Source organism: Microtus pennsylvanicus, chromosome 5 (genome assembly GCF_037038515.1).
Source record: "Microtus pennsylvanicus isolate mMicPen1 chromosome 5, mMicPen1.hap1, whole genome shotgun sequence".
In the NCBI taxonomy this organism is placed as follows: domain Eukaryota; kingdom Metazoa; phylum Chordata; class Mammalia; order Rodentia; family Cricetidae; genus Microtus; species Microtus pennsylvanicus.
Genome location: NC_134583.1, coordinates 49,090,414 through 49,111,691, shown reverse-complemented (window position 1 = coordinate 49,111,691; position 21,278 = coordinate 49,090,414). Strand labels below are relative to the sequence as shown.

The 21,278-nt window shown below is 38.3% G+C and overlaps 1 protein-coding gene across 1 annotated transcript; it reads right to left on the bottom strand.

The window, feature by feature from the left end:
- Positions 1 to 549: 549 nt before the first annotated feature.
- LOC142850895 (olfactory receptor 5P66) lies at positions 550 to 1,495 on the bottom strand. The gene has a single exon (XM_075974797.1). The coding sequence runs from the start codon at positions 1,492 to 1,494 to the stop codon at positions 550 to 552; it is 945 nt and encodes a 314-aa protein (XP_075830912.1). The 5' UTR covers position 1,495.
- Between the last annotated feature and the right edge of the window lie 19,783 nt (positions 1,496 to 21,278).

Here is a 21,278-nt window from a genome sequence, read left to right as displayed (position 1 = left end):
AGAGGTCAGCCTAACGTAGAGACACTGGCAATGAGCAGTAGAAGATCAAAGTTGGTCTCAAGTCAAGAAGCTTTCTGACAAAGTAGAACCACAGAGGGAAGAAAAGAGATAATCTTATGTTCCTGCAGAAATGAACTGTTTCAATGATGGGGTTCCTGAGTATAAGGAACTAAGTTGAGAAATAATGATAAATAAATATGATAGTATTAGCTTATAAGAATTCTTGGGGGTCCTGAGGCTATGGCTTATAGGCAGAACATATTGGTTCTACCAGGCTCTGGATTCCATGCTTATTATTAAAAACAAAATAATTCTATATAGAAAAAATTTTAGTTCCACATGAAATGTATTACATACAACTTATTATGAACACATGATTTAATTTGTGATTATGAATATTCACACTGTAAATTACTACCAAATATGAGTCTGGTAAATTTATATCATAACATTTATTTCACCAATCAATACCCATTTCCCACTTAACACAATATCTATGGTGTGTCATTACTATACAGCATATGACAGCATAATGGATTAAAGACATATCTAAGAAAATATTTTCTTACTAAGCTGTCTCTTCAGAGCACCCTTAATCTCATTATTCTTAAGACTGTAGATGAGGGGATTCAACATGGGAACCACGACCATGTAGAACACAGACACTACTTTGTTCTGGTTCATTGAGTAGCTTGATTTAGGCATCACATAGATGAAGGTGACAGTCCCATAGTAGAGAGTGACTGCAGTGAGGTGGGAGGTGCAGGTGGAGAAGGCCTTGTGGCGGCCCTCAGTGGAGCGCATCTTCAGAATGGTGATGAGGATATAGATGTAGGAGATGGCTATGACAAATACTGTTACCATAGTAACTGAGCCAGCAGAAAATGAGATAACAACTACATAGACACTGACATCAGAACAGGAGAGTTCCACCAATGGAGCAAAATCACAGAAAAAGTCATTGACTCTATTTTGTTCACAAAATAGAAGAGAAAAGAAGGAAAAAATAAAAGAGGAAGAGTTAAGAAACCCCCCTATATATGATCCCAAAACTAACTGGATGCAGACTTTTGAGGACATTTTAGTTGAATAAAGCAGTGGGTTGCAGATTGCCATAAATCGATCATAGGCCATGGCAGCCAGAAGGAAGCATTCAGATGCACCAAAAAAAGCAGCTGAGCTGAGCTGGATGCCACATCCAACGTAAGGGATAGTATTTTGCTTTACCAAGAAGTTGACAAGCATATTAGGTGTGACAGAAGATGAGAGGCCTATGTCAACAGTAGCTAGGTGACTGAGAAGAAAATACATGGGATGATGGAGCTGGGAAGAGACTCTGATGAGAAGGATGGTGCTGAGGTTCCCAGACACGGTCACCAGGTAGATGCACAGGATGATGATGAAGAGGATGACTCTAAGGACTGGGTCATCTGTCAGGCCCAGTAAAATGAACTCTGTCACCGCAGTGTGGTTCCCATCCTCCGGGAAAGCCATGGGACAGTGTAGCTGCTGCCAGAACAAGGCTGTGATGGAGACAGGACAGGAAGGATTTATAAATATGTAACTGCATTTTCATTAACACACAGATACACGTTGTTACAAAAATATATTGGTGGGAAGAATTTCGCCCATGAACCTATGAACATTTCTAAGCCTGGCAGACTCTGGAGGACAAACAACTCTGCCCCAGGTCTGCTGCCCTGGGCATGAAGAATTTTACCCACAAACATCTGAGTGTTTCTAAGCCCGGCAGACTCTGGGTGATAAGCACAGTTTCCCCTTCCTTGTATTCTATGGATGGCAAGGGCAAGGGAAACATGCACTCTCCTACCACTGCCCCCTGTGAAAGGTGGGAAAGCTGATGTCAGGGGCTTGCAAATGGAAAAGCTGGCTTTGCACCTCACCTGAAAAAAACAGTGGTGTGATAACAGGAGAAACAGCCTCTCTCCTTGATGTTTGCTACTTTAAGTGAGTTAGCCTGGGAAGTACTGGGAGCTCACCTGGATGGTGGTGCTGGTAGCAGGCTAAACAATCCAGCTACCACTTGGGCCCAGAACCAGGACTACAAGGTACACCACCCCAAAACCCATCTCATCTATGAACCTCGCGAGCATGTAAAGGGGCCAAATCTGCAAATCCAAACCTACAGGATCTCCATGATACAAGGCAATAATAATATATCCAAGAGGAGTTCTAGTTGAGGCCAGTTACAGGGGTGTAGTAGAAACCAAAGTCCTCAAGCCAGAACAATGACTCATTGTAATGAAAAGATGTATAAACTAAATGGGATAATGTGTGATTCATTGCCACACTACAGCTTCCATGCCAATATTTTTTGTTTTTTGTTTGTTTGTCTGTTTTGCTTTGTTTGGGCTTTGGGGTTTTAGTTTAAAGTTTATTTTTGGAAGGAGGTTACAAGAGCAGAGGGTGGAAGTGAGGGAACAAGGAGATGTGTGGGATTGGGATGCATGATGTGAAATTCACAAAGAATCAATAAAAAGTTAAAAAATATATCGTTCAAAATATATAATTTGAGATTACATTGGAATCTCAGTGTTTATATATTCATATGTATATAATCATAAATTTCTAAATGAAATTCTAGAAATGCCTTTTAATGTATTTTCATTTACATTGAGTGTATATAATAAAATATACATATGGATTTTAAAACTAAGGATGTTAGTATGAGTGAGGATTATGAAAATAGCAAAACAGTTATCATATACACAAGAAAAATTAAATTTTACAAATGTACAATTTGTCATGAAGTTTTAAATAATTTATCAGGTTCAAATATCCTTTCCACTCTCCTCTGCTGCCCAAGACTGGCCTTATCCTATAGCCACACTGATGAATATATTGCATATCACCATAGAACCTTCATCCGGCAATGGATGGAGATAAAGACAGAGACCCACACTGAAGCACTGGACTGAGTTCCCAAGGTCCAAATGAGGAGCAGAAGGAGGGAGAACATGAGCAAGGAAGTCAGGACTGCAAGGAGTGTCTCCACCCACTGAGACAGTGGGACTGATCTAATGGGAGCTCACCAAGGCCAGATGGACTGGGACTGATGGAGCACGTGATCAAACAGGACTTTCTGAAAGCGGCTGACAATGAGTACTGACTGAGAAGCCAAGGACAATGACACTGGGTTTTGATTCTACTGCATGGATTGGCTTTGTGGGAGCCTAGTCGGTTTAGATGCTCACCTTAGTAGACCTGGATAGAGGGGGGAGGACCTTGGACTTCCCTCAGGGCAGGGAACTCTGACTTCTCTTAGGACTGGAGAGGGAGCGAGAGGGAGAAGGGGGGAGTGGGAGGGAAATGGGAGGAGGGGAGGAGGTGGAAATTTTAAAAAACCCAAATATCCTTTCCAAATTACTTGTATGATATAATACAGTATATCATGTTCTATTTCCATTGAATAATATTAGGATTCATTCATTCAGTTTTATAGTTGATATAATGTGTGAATTGAAAATGTTATGCAGCTTACTGTTACATAAGAAGCACTATAACTAAGGCTTTAAAAAGTAATTATTCACCGGAATTACACTTTAACAATTAGTTGATTCAGTTAAAATTTGTGTGTGATTACACTTGACTGGTTTCTCAACTACAGCTTATAAGTATAGCACATACATTTGCAAAGAACAAAGCACTCTCTAATGGTAGAGAGAAGTCAGTGCACTCACCTTTCGAAATAAGAATTCATCTTAAATTAGAAAGTCAAGATAATTATAACATGGTTTTATAGCCTCATAGCTATCTCCCAAAATCATTGTTTACCATTGAGAGTAAGTCTCTGAAGAATCTAAGGATTCAGATATGAATTAAATCCCCAGAGACCATTACCATAGGTGAAAACAAGCCATTCATTACACATGAACACAAATTTCCAATATGCAATCTTATTTTTTATTTTTATATGGGAATTGATGCACATTCATTTTATAATTATTAGAACTTTATAATAACCAATCGTATCTGGTAAATGTTGTTTCTAAGTTAATTTTATTTAATTTTACTGGATATTGAAAATAATAATAATAAGAAGAAAATGACAACATTGTTGCTGGAGGAAGGCTGTTTGTTCATTCCTGGCTGCTAGTCCTGAAATAATCACTCAGAAACTATATTATTTTTAATACTGTTTGGCCAATAGCTTAAATGCATTTCTGGCTTACTCTTACATCCTAAACTAACCCATCTCCATTAATCTGTGCATCACCATGAGGGTGTGGCCTACCAGCAAAGTTGCAACGAGCTGCAGCAGGCATCTATCCCCTGCCGTGGCAACATGGCATCTCACTGACTCACTTCTAGAGAGAAAGAGAGAGAGAATACTTGAAAAGTTCTAGTGACACCATTGTCTTTCTGAGGGCGGGGCCACAGCTTTGAGTTCCATCTGCTTCACTTTTGTCAGCTAGGCTGTAATAGCAAAAAGACTGTAGGCATTGTGTTCCCAAGCACAGTACGGACAAAGCAGGAAGGCACGAAGTAAGTCGAATAAATGAACAAGCTAACTTGTAAGTTAGATGTCTAATGTGTACAAGGCTGCTTCATGTCTTCCTCCTCAGTCTGCTTTTAATGAACTATTTAACACATTGTGCTGAAATAATTGTGTACTGACAGAAAATTTGAAAAACAACATAAGGAAGTCCCTTATACCTATTACCCAGTTACCTGCAATAGTGATATCACCAGCTCTTGCATGTATTTACTTGTTTGTGCCTTTGTACAATCAACACAGATCTATCTGTCCCTCACCACAAAGGATCTCTCTGGTGATACCCTGTAGACTCACCCTCATCGCTGTTTCTCTCACCCCCACCACTTGGCAATTCCCCTTCTCTATACATTGTTGTTTTGTAAGAGGATTCATATAGTTTCTCACTGTTTGAGACTGGCTTTTCCCATTTGTTACAGTACTTTTATAGTCCATCTAAGTTGTTTGGTCTTCTTATTGCTGGGTGCAGCTATACCACAGTGATAATCTCCACCCACTGAAAGACATCTCAGTGGTTTGTAATAGTTCCCTGTTATTTTTATTTTATTTTTTTCTTTTTTATTACTTTCTAAATAATACCAATCAAAATTCCCACTTCCTCCCCTCCTCCCACATCCCTCCCATTCCCCCACACAAGACAGACAGACAAACAGATAGATTGATCATCCAGCCTGGCTATGTTCTGTTAAGCCATTGGCTGAGAGCAGCTTCTTTATTCATTTACCAATAAAAGCAATGCATATACAGAAGGAATTCCCACACCAATTCCCCTTTTCTGTTTAAATAAAAAGGAAGCTTTCAACTTTAACATATTAAAATTACATATAACAAAACAGGTATCAAGCAAGAATTGTAGTTACAATATTTATATCTACTTTATCTTTTATCATAACTAAGGAAAACTATAACTATCTGTTCTTCAACTCCATCAAAGACCCCAGAAAAATATAATGTTACCTAAGTAAACAACAATGCATTGTAAGTAACTTCCAAAACTCTAGAATTGACAGAAACATCTCACTGCCTGGACAGTCACCCAAAGTTCTGTATCATTGGAGCATTCGTGTTCAGCCTACAGGGCCATAGTATCCAGCAGACTTGTCCATGAAGCAGGAAATTTCAAAGACAGTTCTACCTATATTGGCAGTTTGTCAGTCACTTTCTTCTATGTCCTGGCAGAATGTCTGGCAATCTTTTATGAAGCAGGAACCCCAAAGGATCATCTCATTTTTAATCAAGTTCAGCAGTCATTTCTGTGGGTCCTGCATGTCCACTTCTTACAGCATAACATTACTGGCAAGGGCAGTTTCTTGCCCAAATGGCTAACCAATGTCATAAGGATCCTCTTCAATGCTCATATTCTTCTTTAAGTAAATTGATATTGTCAGGAGCATATGTGTCTCACTGTCATGAAAAGTCCCAAGCTCTTAAACATTTTGTTTTGATTGATTGATTGATTGATTTAAAATTTCTGCCTCCTCCCCGCCACCACCTCCCATTTCCCGCCCCCTCCACCAAACAAGACCCCCTCCCTCATCAGCCCTAAGAGCAATCAGGGTTCCCTGCCCTGTGGGATGTCCAAGGACCACCCACCTCCATCCAAGTCTAGTAAGGTGAGCATCCAAACTGCCTAGGCTCCCCCAAAGCCAGTACGTGCAGTAGGATCAAAAACCCTTTGCCATTGCTCTTGAGTTCTCAGTAGTCCTCATTGTCCACTATGTTCAGCAAGTCTGGTTTTATCCCATGCTTTTTCAGACCCAGGCCAGCTGGCCTTGGTGAGTTCCCGATAGAACATCCCCATTGTCTCAGTGTGTGGGTGCACCCCTCACGGTCCTGAGTTCCTTGCTCGTGCTCTCTCTCCTTCTGCTCCTGATTTGGACCTTGAGATTTCAGTCCGGTGCTCCAATGTGGGTCTCTGTCTCTGTCTCCTTTCATCGCCTGATGAAGGTTAATATTCAGGAGGATGCCTATATGTTTTCCTTTGGGTTCACCTTCTTATTTAGCTTCTCAAGGATCGTGAATTATAGGCTCAATGTCCTTTATTTATGGCTAGAAACCAAATATGAGTGAGTACATCCCATGTTCCTCTTTTTGGGTCTGGTTTACCTCACTCAGGATAGTGTTTTCTATTTCCATCCATTTGTATGTAAAATTCAAGAAGTCCTTGTTTTTTACTGCTGAGTAGTACTCTAATAAAATGCCATATTCTGTAGTCTTTGAAAGGTTTGAAGAATGCCTATCCATCTGAAATATATCTCTGTACATCCAGAAAATCTAACTAACATGACTACAAGCTTGACTATTAGAGATAACTATCTATTGACCTCTATTTCTTAATCATACATTATGTTTTTAAATGAACTGCACAAACACAATACCTTCATCAAGAGAAGAAATATACATATAACAAAACTGACCATAAATTTGTATCAATAAATCAAGTTATGTACCAATGCAAATCTCTATAGCATAAGCCCCTTTAAATGTAATCAACATTTATAAACAACATTTGGGAATTTGGGATAGCTTGCTCCAAACTACTTCCTACTGTTTATTGGGTTAAGTAATTTGGGGGGGGGGGTGTTCACAGCAACCTTTCAGGAGTCTTGGTCCATCAAACCACATTAGTCTATAAAAATGCCACATGTTCTCATTTTCATGGAAACAAAAGAAGAACTTCTTTTCCAAAGTAACAAAACCTTAGACCCAAATTCTGATGACATGATATCTTTAAAACATATGTGTTGGTTTAGCTTATCAGCCTGTACAATGAAATATCTCCCTGTACTCTTAGCTTCTTCACAGTCAAATAATTTAAAGAAAACACAATAATATACATATTCCAGACTTTCTGTGTATAATCCATCTATGTGGCTTATTTTTCTTACTCTATTACTTTTTCTACAAGTTTAATATTTATTATCTTTACTTCTTTAATCTATGTCTGTCTGTACTCTTTTATATTACGTTTACTGTCCCCTTATTTCTTCTCTCTCCCAAGCCTATGTACACTTTTTAAACTCACTGTGTCTCATTTAGATGTTGTTTATGTCTGAATTGTGTATCTAAAATCCTTTTCTGTTCAGGAACGCTTCTTAAAATACTAAACACTTCTTTAAAAGCTAAGTGGTGGCATGACTAGGACTAAGGCTGCTTTGCTCTCTGCAAGCCTCACACACTGCCCCAGGTCCAACATATTGGAACTATGGCTCCAATATGGTCTATGTCCAACAGGTCTATGTTGAGCCATTAAGTGGTTTGTATTATGTTCAAACCAATTGGTCTATGTTCAGTTGAACATAGACCAGTTCCAACAGGTCTATGTTGAGCCATTAAGTGGTTTATATTATGCTTCTCACAAACCCCATTTAAATGCTCGGCCTCCTGAACAAAACAGAGTTTGTGCTGGCAGCATGGCCGAGGAAGCTGCTGTTTTGAAACCATGTGGTTTTCTTTTCTGCTACTGATGAATCAGAAAGACCTCTCTAAAAGGAGCTGCAGCATTCCACAAGCAACATGCTGGCTACCAAGAAGCCATGGTCACCTCTTTTCTTTTGTGTCTAAAATTACTTTTGAGCTTTCTCGGGTTTTATATGGATATAGTCCACCACGTTGAGCACCAATTTGTTGTTGGAGGAAGGCTGTTCATTTGTTCCTGGCTGCTCAGCCCTGAAATAATCAATTAGAAACTATATTATTTGTAATACTGTTTGGCCAAGTTTAAAAGTATTTCTGACTTAGTTTTATATCCTAAACTAACCCATTTTCATTAATCTATGCATCACCATGAGGTCATGGCATACTGGCAAAGTTCGATGGGCTTCAGGAGGCAGCTACATAGCATCTCACTGACTCTGCCTTCTCTCCAAATATATATATTTCAGCCTGGCTATGTTCTGTTAAGCTATTGGCTGGAGCAGCTTCTTTATTCATTAACCAATAAAAGCAACACATATACAGAAGGACTTCCCATACCACAACATTTTCTTCTTTTGTTCAAAATCTTTTTATCTGTGTAGCTGTGTAGTGGTTTCTAGTGAGATATATAATATACTTCCTTAGGTACTTTGAGGAATAGGGGTGTGAAGAGATGTAAAGGCTATTTTCAAATAACAACTTTATAAACACACATAAATCTTACAGTTAAAGTGTTAAATACTGTTATATACAAAACTGTGAGTGAAAAGACATGTGAGTGGTTGTCAGATAAAATTTGGCGTCAGACAATTCATACCTCAAACAGGTTTTGGCTTTTATTTTGTTGTGGAAGATAACAGAAAGTGTTCTTCAGTCTGAAAAGTCAGTCTGACTTTAATTAATCCTAATTTTACGGAGTCATTCACTCTATCTTTAATGCCCTTGATGTAAGTAACTGACCACTGAGCAATGACCAACTTTCAAACCACCTTCACCCAAGCTCTGCTATATTCTGTCTGATTCCCTAAGTACAGCAATTTTTAAAAGTCTAAACAATGCTTACAGGGATCATTAGAAAATATCTGACAGCATTTTAACATATCCTATTCCAGAGAGTCATAGGGTTCTTATCTGTGCTGCTCCTCAGCTAGTACTGCCACTGAAAACACAGTCTAAAACCAGAGGAAAGTGCACTTCAAAGGGAAATGTCTTTTGTAAGTGCTAGATGGCAAACTTTCCAGCTATGACACTCTATTTAATTTCATTTTTCATTCTCTGTTACTGTATACATTTTAGCTGTCCCTTAACTTTTCAGGGAAAGTAATACTACTCTGTGTGTTGATTAAGTTATATACATTAAATCCTAGTGGTTTTGTTTCTGTTGTACTTTGGCTTTTGCTTCTCTGTTTACTAACCTAGGATTGTTTTAAGCAGGTCAATAATTTTCTCTGTATTTGACAGGGATAATTAAGACTTGTCTATTCATTGACTCAATTGGTCCTAACATACCACTAGTTCTTGACCTTATTCCATCCAAGTTCCAGGACTAAACTTTCCTATCCTACTATTACAGCAATCTGTACAAGGCTTGTTTGTCTTGCTTATTCTGAGACTCTATCAGGGTCTATTGATCAGATCTCTCTCAAGGAAACACTTAAATTTCTGATTCTACCCCTAACATCCCCCATCTCATATTAAATTTCCTAAAAAATGTAACTTTTTTCTGAATTTTCAAATTATCTCATTAAAAAAAATAATATATTTCTTACTATTTGTGGGTGAATGAGGGTTTCTCTTTTACTTTTATGTGAGTACCAGGGAATAAACTCAAATAATCAGACTTTTGTAATAAGGATTTTAACCTGCTGGTCCATCTCAAATACACACACACACACACACACACACACACACAATTTTAGACTTGATTCCCTAATTTGTCACAATTTTTGAAGATGCTTATAGAAATCTTATTATGTAATCTATAATTTACTAGTGAAGACACAATTAAGAAAAAATGGAAAGGGTGTAATAGAAGACATTAAGAAAATCACTGATGTATGCTTGATGGATTTCACAAAGATATACAATAATAATAACTGACAATTTGGAAGGCAAGCCACCAGAGACTGACACTTCTGATGGAGGTTAAATTCACATAGGCTCAGCCCATGAAATGTATAGCCTTTTAAATAGTTGGCTGTCTCTAAATGCAAATTCTCTTGTGCGATAACACACTTTCTAACTCAGCTTTGGAACCCTTAGCAGTGTGTTTCTCATATATCAGGCACAATATTCCTGTATTCTGTTAGTAGGTTGACTTATTCCTGTGCTATATTTTCTGGCATATAAACAAGCTCTCATAGTCCAGTCTTTGTCCCATTTTATGTCGAGAAATTTTAAAGTCTGTTCTGTATCTATAACTTGACATACAAGGCAAATTGGCCAGACAGAATGCCCTTATGGAGTGATCACAGAAGGAACTTCCCCAGAGAAGAATTTCAGGTATCTGGCCTTGTTAGATATAAGTCCTTCGAATATTTATGACAATTAGGTAGTATTTCAAATGTGTGTCCTTGTTATAACATAATCCTTCAAGAGATCAATAGCAGCTATGTCTCCTACTGATACCTCCCTGCTCTGATTCAAAAATAGCAATTATCACTTTGTACCAGTTTTTAGACTAACTGTTTTTGTTTAAGTCCTGAGATTCAGGTGATAAAAAATACATAGAAACAGTCACTTATTCCCAGAAGCTGACTGGCTGTGAGCATCTGGAGTACACTTCCCATTTGGACACAGAATTTTTTTTCATTCTCAACTGTGAGTGACAGTAGTTGTAATCTTGGGCATGAGCACATATGTTTAAAAGACAATTTGACAATTATATCATCTGTACTTAACAGAAAAATAGAAGTTGCTTTTCCTGTGGGGTCTATGCTCACAACAGCTGTGGTCTTTCAACTTGGCTTACAGTAACTAGATGGCAGAAAGCAGTTAATTACATACATGCTTGTCATGCCACTATTGAACCAGTTTGCACATATTGCCTAGCATATTAGTAATATAAGATGGTATATTACCATTAGCACATAGGGACCATAACAAACCAGTACTGTAAATGACAATTTTGCCCAGAACTCTTTATAGCATTTTCCGGCAGTATGAATTCTACCAGAAAGGAGGTATCATCCAGCTCAGTCGTCACAGCCTAATTTCTCTATGTTATTCTGCCAGGGAAGTGGTGTCTACTTCCATCCAGCTCTCACATGCAACTCAATGCAGTAGCAATATCCTTTAACATTTATAGTAGTTTGTGGGTTCTTCACTGACCATAATTTTTAGGGAGATTGCCCAATCTTTTTACTGAGATTTTCACCAACATTTTGGCTTTTGAGAGTGGCCTTTTCCATTCATGTATGGTGTGTTTATATAAACTCTTTAGCTCATCTTGACTTTTTTTACAGATGAAATTGAATACCTGTTAAGAAACTTAATGGTTAACTTCCTGACCTGTGGGCAGGGGGCACCACCAATGTCACCCACTGGACTCAGTTCCCACAAGACCCACTCTTTCATCTACCCCCAACTACCACAGAATTCTCATCGCAAACAGCCTTCACCCTCAACATCAGCAAACCTGACAGGCACAAGTGCCATCCACACCAGTTATAAGAACAGGTGATTGATTGGTCTCCCAGCTGAACTGCACCAATCTCTAGGCCCTAAAAACAGTCGGTAGAGCATGAGACTCTTAATCTCAGGGTCGTGGGTTCGAGCCCCACGTTGGGCGCCATTTGTAGTAATATGAGCGGCGGGGCTGGGTCCCCAAAACCCCAGCCGCCTGGCTCGGCTCGGCTAGCTTATGCCCCGAAATAATTACACAGACACTGTATTCATTTAAACACTGCTTTGACCCATTCCTATCTAGCCTCTTCTAGGCTAATTCTCACATATTAATTTAGCTCATTTCTAATCATCTGTGTAGCGCCCCTAGGTGCGCTTACCGGGAAGATTCTAGCCTAAGTCCATCCTGGGTCGGAGCTTCATAGCGTGCGTCTTCCCTGGAGCAGGTAGCATGGCGTCTCTCCTACGTCTGCTCCGGAGAGGAGAGCTGCGGAGTCTGACCTCACTTCCTCTTCCTCCCAGCGTTCTGTTCTGTTTACTCCACCCACCTAAGGGTGGGCCTATCAAATGGGCCTAGCAGTTTCTTTATTGCTTAGTCAAAGAAATCAACAGATTGATATGACACTCCCACATCACAACATCCTCCCTGTGGACAGCCTTTTTGGCAACATTATCATGGCCTATAGGCACAAGCACCACACACACCAGTTAGAAGAACAGAGAAGTAAATGCATTGTGAGAATACATTCAACAACATAAAGGGCAATATGGTAACACCAGAACCCTGTGGCCTTACAACAGAAATACCAGACTGGACCAAAAAAAAATAAACAAGAACAAAAAAAAAAACACTAAGCATACAGAAGAAAAGGCAAAAGGCCAATTAATATATGTGTTGAGGCCAAAAAATGCAGGCCCATATTCCACATTGTCTGGCAGTCAAAGAATCTGAGCAACTTACAGGAACAATTTGCACCTTCCACACAGGAGGTGGTCGCCTGGTACTTTTGAAGTAAAGCACAGACACAGAGATCAATAATTAATAAATGTTACCTCCTAAAACTGAAAAGCTTTACACCAAAGGACATTATAAATAATATAAAACAGCAACCCACAGAATGGGTAAATATCTTCACCCACCCCACATCTGACAGTGGGCTGATCATCAACATTTATAAAGAACTTTTAAAAAGTAGATATCAGGATCTGATCTTGGCACCAGGAGAGCCATCACTGGGAACCTTCATGTGGCAATGGATGGAGATAGAGACAGAGACCCACATTGGAATACCGGAATGAGCTCCCAAGGTCCCAGTGAGGAGCAGAAGGAGGGAAAACATGAGCAGGGAAGTCAGGACCGTGAGGGGTGCACCCACCCACTGAGACAGTGGGGTGATCTATTGGGAGTTCACCAAGGCCAGCTGGTCTGTGACTGAAAAAGCATGGATTAAAACCAGACTCTCTGAATATGGTGGACAATAAAAGCTGATGAGAAGCCAAGGACAATGGCACTGGGGTTTGATCTTACTTCATGTTCTGGCTTTGTGGGAGCCTAGCCAGTTTGGATGCTCACCTTACTAGACCTGGATGGAGAGGGGAGGATCTTGGACTTTCCACAGGGCAGGGAACCCTGACTGCTTTTTGTACTGGAGAGGGAGGGGGGAGAGGAGTGGGGGGAGAGGGAGAGGAGTGGGAGGAGGGGGAGGGAAATGGGAGGCTGAGAGGAGGCAGAATTTTTTTTCAATAAAAATATATAAATAAATAAGTAGATATCAAAATACCAAATAATTGAATTTAAAAAAATTAATCGGGGTATAGATCTAATCAGAGAATTTTCAACAGAAGAATCTCTAATGGCTGAAATATAGTTACAGAATTATTTGCCTTTATGATCTTGACTCCTCCTTTCTCATATGATCCCTCTTCGCTCCCTTCAAATGAACTACAGGAATATATCCCAGTGCTTGTGTGTGGGTCACTGTTTCCATTAATTACTGGGTGTAAGTTCATGTTTGTATTTCTGGGTCTGGGTTAACTCATTCAAGATGTTTTATTTTCTATTTCATCCAGTTGACTGTAAATTTCAAGATGTCATTTTTTACTGCTGAGTAATACTCAATTGTGTAAATGTACTATTATTTCATTATCCATTTTTTGGATATACCTATGAAGTTTCAAGAAGCATACAGAACACCGAATAGACTGGATCAAAAAAAAAAACATCCCCTCACGGTATAATAATCAAAACACAAAGCATACAGAATAAAAAAAGAATATTAAGAGCTGCAAAGGAAAAAGGCCAAGTTACATATAAAGGTAAACCTATCAGACTTACACCTGAATTCTCTATGGAAACCATGAAAGCCAGAAGGTCCTGGATAGAGGTACTTCAGAAAATAAGAGACCAGGGATGCAAGCCCAGACTACTATACCCAGCCAAGCTTTCGTTCAATATAAATGGAGAAAACAAAATTTTCCAGGATAAAAACAAATTTAAACAATACATAGCCACAAATCCAGCCTTACAGAAAGTAATAGAAGGAAAATCACTAACCAAGGAGTCCAACAATGACCACAATAACTCAGACATCTAGAGACCCTTCACCAGCACAACCCGAAGAAGGGATACACACAAAGTCTACTGCCGAAAAAGTGACCGGAGTTAACAACCACTGGTCATTAATATCATTTAATGTCAATGGACTCAACTCACCTATAAAAAGGCACAGTCTAAGAGATTGGATACGAAAACAGGATCCAACATTTTGCTTTCTACAAGAAACACACCTCAACCACAAAGACAGGCACCTACTCAGAGTAAAGGGCTGGGAAAAGGCTTATCAAGCAAATGGACCTAAGAAACAAGCAGGTGTGGCCATACTAATTTCTAACAAAGTTGACTTCAAACTTAAATCAATCAGAAGAGATGGAGAGGGACATTTTATACTCATATCAGAAACAATTCATCAGGATGAAGTCTCAATCCTGAATATCTATGCCCCTAATATAAAAGCACCCATGTATGTAAAAGAAACATTGCTAAAACTCAAGCCAGTCATCAAACCGCACACACTAATAGTAGGAGACTTCAACACTCCTCTCTCACCAATGGACAGGTCAATCAGACAGAAACCCAACAGAGAAATAAGAGAATTAATGGAGGTAATGAATCAAATAGACTTAACAGACATCCATAGAACATTCCACCCAAATAGGAAAGAATATACCTTCTTCTCTGCAGCTCATGGAACCTTCTCGAAAATTGACCTCATACTCGGTAACAAACCAAACTTCCAGAGATACAAAAAAATATTAGTAACTACCTGCGCCTTATCGGATCACCATGGATTAAAGTTAGAATTCAACAACAATGCTACCCCCAGAAGGCCTACAAATTCATGGAAACTGAACAGTCAACTGCTGAACCACACCTGGATTAAGGAAGAAATAAAGAAAAAAATTAAAGCCTTCCTTGAATTTAATGAAAATAAAGAAACAACATACTGAAACTCATGGGACACTATGAAAGCAGTCCTAAGAGGAATGTTCATAGCACTAAGTGCCCACTTAAAGAAAACAGAGAAAACACACGTTGGAGACTTAACAGCCCACCTGAAAGCTCTAGAAAAAAAAAGAAGCAGACTCACCTAGGAGGAGTAGAAGACTGGAAATAATCAAACTGAGGGCTGAAATCAACAAAATAGAATCACAGAAAACAATCCAAAGAATCAATGAAACAAAAAGCTGGTTCCTGGAGAAAATAAACAAGATTGATAAACCCGTATCCAAACTAATCAAATGGCAAAGAGAAAATGCAAATTAATAAGATCAGAAATGAAAAGGGGGACATAAACACAGACACAGAGGAAATTCAGAGAATCATTAGATCTTACTACAAAAACATGTATGCCACAAAACTGGAAAATGTAAAAGAAATGGACATTTTTTTAGATAAACACCATACACCAAAGTTAAACCAGGACCAGGTGAACCACCTAAATAGACCTGTTAGTTGAGAAGAATTAGAAACCGGAATAAGCTCCCAAGGTCCCAATGAGGAGCAGAAGGAGGGAGAACATGAGCAAGAAAGTTAGGACCGTGAGGGGTGCACCAACCCATTGAGACAGAGGGACAGATCTATTGGGAGCTCACCAAGGCCAGCTGGACTGGAACTGAAAAAGCATGGGATAAAACCGGACTCTCTGAACAATGAGGACTGATGAGAAGCCAAAGACAATGGCACTGGGGTTTGATCCTACTTCATGTTCTGGTTTTGTGGGAGCCTAGCCAGTTTGGATGCTCACTTTCCTAGACCTAGATGGAGGGGGGAGGACCTTGGACTTTCCACAGGGCAGCGAACCCTGACTGCTCTTCGGACTGCAGAGGGAGGGGGAAAGGAGTGGGGGGAGGGGGAGTGCTGTGGGAGAAAGGGGAGGGAAATGGGAGGCTGGGAGGAGGCGGAAATTTTTTTTATTTTTCAATAAAAAAAAAGAAAGAAAAAAGATGTTTTCCTGATTCAGTGGTAGCAGAAAAAAGCTGTGCTATTTTGAAACTGTAGTTTTCTGGGCCTTGCTGCAAACATGAACACTTACTCTTTCAAGAGATCTGGTTATGGAGCATTTAAATGGGGTTTATAAACAGCCTCCTGCAACTTTCTTAATGGCAACATAGACTGGTTGTGAGCCTAAAGACAGTGCCGTGAGCATGGAACCTAGAGGCAGAAAACAGCGCTGCCATGCTATACTGAGTGGGGCAAGTAGGCATTGCCATGTTTCCCCTAAAAAAGGCACTGCTTAAGTTCATAAGAAGGGCTTAGTATTTTAAGAATCAGTGTTGGTCAGAAAATAATTATAGACACACAATAAAGAAAAATTTAGATGAAAAAGACCTCTAAATGAGTCACAGTGTTGGATAAATGTTTATAGGCTTTGGAGAAAAAAGAAAAGAGTATAGAGAGTTACAAAAAAGTAAATTGTTTTAAAACAAAATAATAAAACTAAGTATTTAAAAAGACAGAGTACAGACAGTCATAGATTAAAGGAGTAAAGAAAATAAATACTAAAAAGTAATAGGGTAAAAACAAGCCAAGATGAAATACACACAGAGAGTCTGGATTATGTATATTAAGTGTTTTCTTTGATTTTTTTTACTACAAAGAGACATTTAATTCTGGGGACTGCTAAATTAAACCAACATATATATTTTAAAGGTATCTTGAATTAAAAATATGAGTCTAAAAAGAGGTTGCTTTGGAAAAGAGGTTCTTCTGTGGTTTCCACAGAGGATGAGAAACTGTAGTTTGCTTCCAGATTAATACGGTTTGATGGACCAAGAGCCCCTGAAAGGTCGCCTTGAACACTGCTCAAAAATTATTTCTCCCAATAAGCAGCAGAACGCAGCTTGGCGAGAACTATGTCCATATTCCCAAATATTATTTATAAATGTTTGTTTACATTTAAAGGGGGATATGCTATAGAGATCTGCATTGGTATGGATTTTGGTTTATTGATACAAATTTAAGGTCAATTTTGTTATATGTATATATATTTCTGATCTTGACTAAGATGTTGTGTTTGTGTAGCTCATTTAAAAATGCAATCTATGATTAAATAAATAGTCATCTACAGTAGTCAAACTTGTAGTTATGATATATCTCCTAGATATACAAAGATATATTTCAGAAGGATAGGAATTCTTTTTTTTTTCAGGTGCTCTCTTCTTATTTTGTTTTTGAGATTCTTTTTTTTATTATTATTATTGAGAAAAAAATTTCCGCCTCCTCTCAGCCTCCCAGTCCTCCCCCCTCCCTCACTCCTCTCCCCCTCCCTCTCCAGTCTGAAAAGCAGTCAGGGTTCCCTGCCCTGTGGAAAGTCCAAAGTCCTCCCCCCTCCATCCTGGTCTAGGAAGGAGAACATCCAAACTGGCTAGGCTCCCACAAAGCCAGGACATGAAGTAGGATCAAAACCCAGTGCCATTGCCCTTGGCTTCTCAGCAGCCCTCATTGTCCACCATATTCAGAGAGTCCGGTTTTATCCCATGCTTATCCAGTCACAGTCCAGCTGGCCTTTGTGAGCTCCAATAGATCAGCCCCACTGTCTCTGTGGGTGGGTGCACCCCTTGTGGTCCTGACTTCTTTGCTCATGTTCAAGGATAGGAATTCTTTAAATCTTTTAGAGACCTTCAGAATATGGCATTTAAAGCATTTTAATTATTTAGAAAAAAAGAATTTAGAACATTTCATGACAGTGAGACACATCTGTTCCTGGCAGCACCAAGCTATTTCAAGAGGGAGATGGGCATCGAAGAGACTCTTTATGGTGTTTGTTAGCCATTTGGGCAACAACAACAAAAAAAAAACTGATCTTGCCTAGACTGCTTGATGGCCTGCTATGTGAATTGGTCATGCAGGACCCACAGAGAAATGACTGCTGAACTTGCCTAATGGTGAGACAATTCTTCAGGGTTCCTGCTTCATGAAAGAGTCTGCTAGACATTCTTCTGGACAAACTGTCAATATAGGCAAAACTGTCTTTGAAATTTGCTGCTTCATGGAAAGTCTGCTGGATATTATGGAACTTTAGGCTGAAGATGGATGCCCACATGGTACAAAAGAAATTTGGGTGACTGTACAGGCAGCAAGATGTCTTTGTCAATTCTAGAGTTTTAGAAGTTGCTTATAATGTACTTCCTGTTTCCTTAGGTAATATTATATCCTTCTGGAGTCTTTGATGGAGTTGAGGAATTTATAGTTATAGTTTTCCTTAGTTATAATAAAAGATAGATTAGACATTAATATTGTAACTATAATTCTTGCTTGATATCTGTTTTGTTATATGTAATTTTTCTATGTGAAATTTAAAACTTTTCTTTTAATTTTAACAGAAAAGGGGAGGTGATGTGTGATTCGTCTCTGTATGCTGTAAATACCATTTGTTAATAAAGGAACTTCTTTGGGCATATAGCAGAGCTATATGTGAACAGAGCTAGGCAGGAAAAACTAAGCTGAATGCTGGGAGAAAGAAGGCAGAGTCATGGAGAAACCATGTAGCCACACCAGAGATGAATGCCAGACTTTAGCCGGAAAGCCACAGCCACATGGCGATTCACAGATTAATAGAGATGGGTTAGTTTAGGATATGTGTTAGTCTTAGTCAAAAATATGCTTAGGCTATTGGTTAAACAGTATTGCAAATAATATGGTTTCTGTGTGACTATTTTGGGGTTAAGCATCTGGGACCAACTAAGAAGATCCCCTGCAATACACTCACCTTCCTCAAACAAAATATGATTAAATGTATTGGGCCACTGTACTTGTTGGCTCTTGTTAATTTGATATAAACCTAGACAGATCTGGGAAGTAAGAGTCTTAGTTTAAAAAATGCCTTTATGGACCTGGCCTGGTGTTAAGTCTATGATGTATTGTTTTGATTAGTGTTTGATGTGGGAGGATCCAGCTTAGTGTACATCCTGCCATCATTGAGAAGGTTTTCCTTAGTTATTTAAAAAATCAGACTGAGCAAGTCACAGAAAGAAAGATACTTGATCCCTAGCTGATGGACCTGTTTAGAAAGGTTGTAGTTTGGGGGCTAGAGAGATGGTTCAGGGGTTAAGGGCATTGCCTGCTCTTCCAAGGGACCTGAGTTCAATTCCCAGCAACCATAGTGGTTCACAATCATCTGTAATGAGGTCTGGTGTCCTCTTCTAACCTGCAGACATATATGAAAACAGAGTATTGTATCCATAATAAATAAATATTTTTTAAAAAGGAAAGGTTGTAATTCTTTAGAATGTGAAGTCTTGCAGTAAGAAATATGCCATCTAGGGAAGTATTCAAGATACATTTTGTTCCCACTTCATTTTAAGGGTCTTTCTTGGTGTGGATGAAATGAGATAAGTCAGTTTTCTGCTCCTACCTCATGCCTACCCTGTCTCCCATTGCTTCCCTGTCAAAATAGATTCTCTCTTTGGAATTTGAAAATCCCTTTCTGAAGAAGATGAAGAAGGAGAAAGAGGAGGAGGGGGGAGAGGGTAAAAGAGAAAAGAAGAAGAAGGAGGAGGAGGAGGAGGAGGAGAAGAGGAAGGAGGAGAAGAAGGAGAAGAAGGAGAAGGTAATGACAATATATGAAAGAATCAACGGCAAACTTCACCATACAGTGGGAAAAGCAAGCAACCTTGTGTTTTAACACATTCTTCATGAAAGTTTTGATAGTGTTGCACTGGCAGTATGGGCAGGATATGCCTATGTAATACTTCTGTGTCCCTCTGATGTAGTGCATCATGAAATACATCATATATATTTTAGGATCCCTTCAGGGGTTGTTTGGAGTCATAGAAATCAGTGTGCTAGTGATTATATGACATTATACAGAATGTTGTGTGATATTTCTACTACTGATGCAATGTATCATGAAAGAAAAATTTATTAGATTTATATTAAATTTATAAAGGTATCAGAATGGATAAATGCACTTGCTATCCAGCTTGATAACATGTTTTTAGTGCCTGAGATCACATGGTAGAGGGAAAGAATTAACTCCCCCAAGTTTTCCTTGGAATTCTACCTCTGCTGTGATGGATACTGAAGATAATAAAGAAATGAATGTAATAAAAGAATTAGTTTTATTATAAAGCAATGTTCAACATAACAGAGTTTATATATCTATTTATAAAGAATAGAGAAAATGAGTTTTATCCATAGTCAATTTATGTCAGAATATTTAATTAACTCTTAAATTTACCATGTATAATATAGATCATGTGAGACCATTTTTGAACCATCTTTTCTGTTCCATTGATGTACATACCTGTCCTCTCACCAATGCCATACTGTCAACATTAATTTAATATTTTGGTGTGTCTTAAATTTATAAGAAGCAAATTATTTGATTTTGCTCTTTTATTCATTTTTATCACTAATTCTAATTATTTTGTGCATGATAGCAAAATCATCTTGTTGATTTACACAAAGAGTGAGTGTTGACTTAGAGCGTCCTAAAATAGAGCAATTTTAGAAATTGACACTTAGATAATATTGACACTTAATGTTCAGAAACATAATATATCTCTTTGTACTTAACAAATGTTATTTAATTTGTCTTCAAAATTTTGGTAAGTAATTTTATACATTTACATACATTTCTCCTTAAATAGGTTTTGCACCTTTTTCTGTGTTAACAATTACAGGTACATAAATTATTTACATATATGTTGTATTTTTATCATAATAATATAACATTTTATAATATTTTTGCTACTTACTACATGTAAAGCAGAACAAAAATAGGGAATTTGACTTATTTTTCACATATATTCATTATTCTTTATTATTTTTCATGAATCCTGAAACATACCTTTACTGTTTTGTGAAAACAGCAAGAGTAAGTCATGTACTATTTACCCAAACATTGATGGACATAAATCACCATTTTGCCACTAGACATGATGCTGCTTCTCTTTCTAAGTTTTTAAATTTTATTACATTTTATCACTTCTTATGGATTACTTGAATTTTTGAATCTACTCTAATTTTTCTATTGATATTTTAGGCACAAATTTTCACATTACTTTTTAAAATGATTGTTCTTGGTATTGCAATATTCATTCATAGATTGTCATACTTATCTCCATTAGTAATGTAGTAGATTACCCAAAATATGAAGATTCCTAAGTTTACTGTCCTAAGACTACATTAATATTTTATTAATCTGTATCTTATAAATAG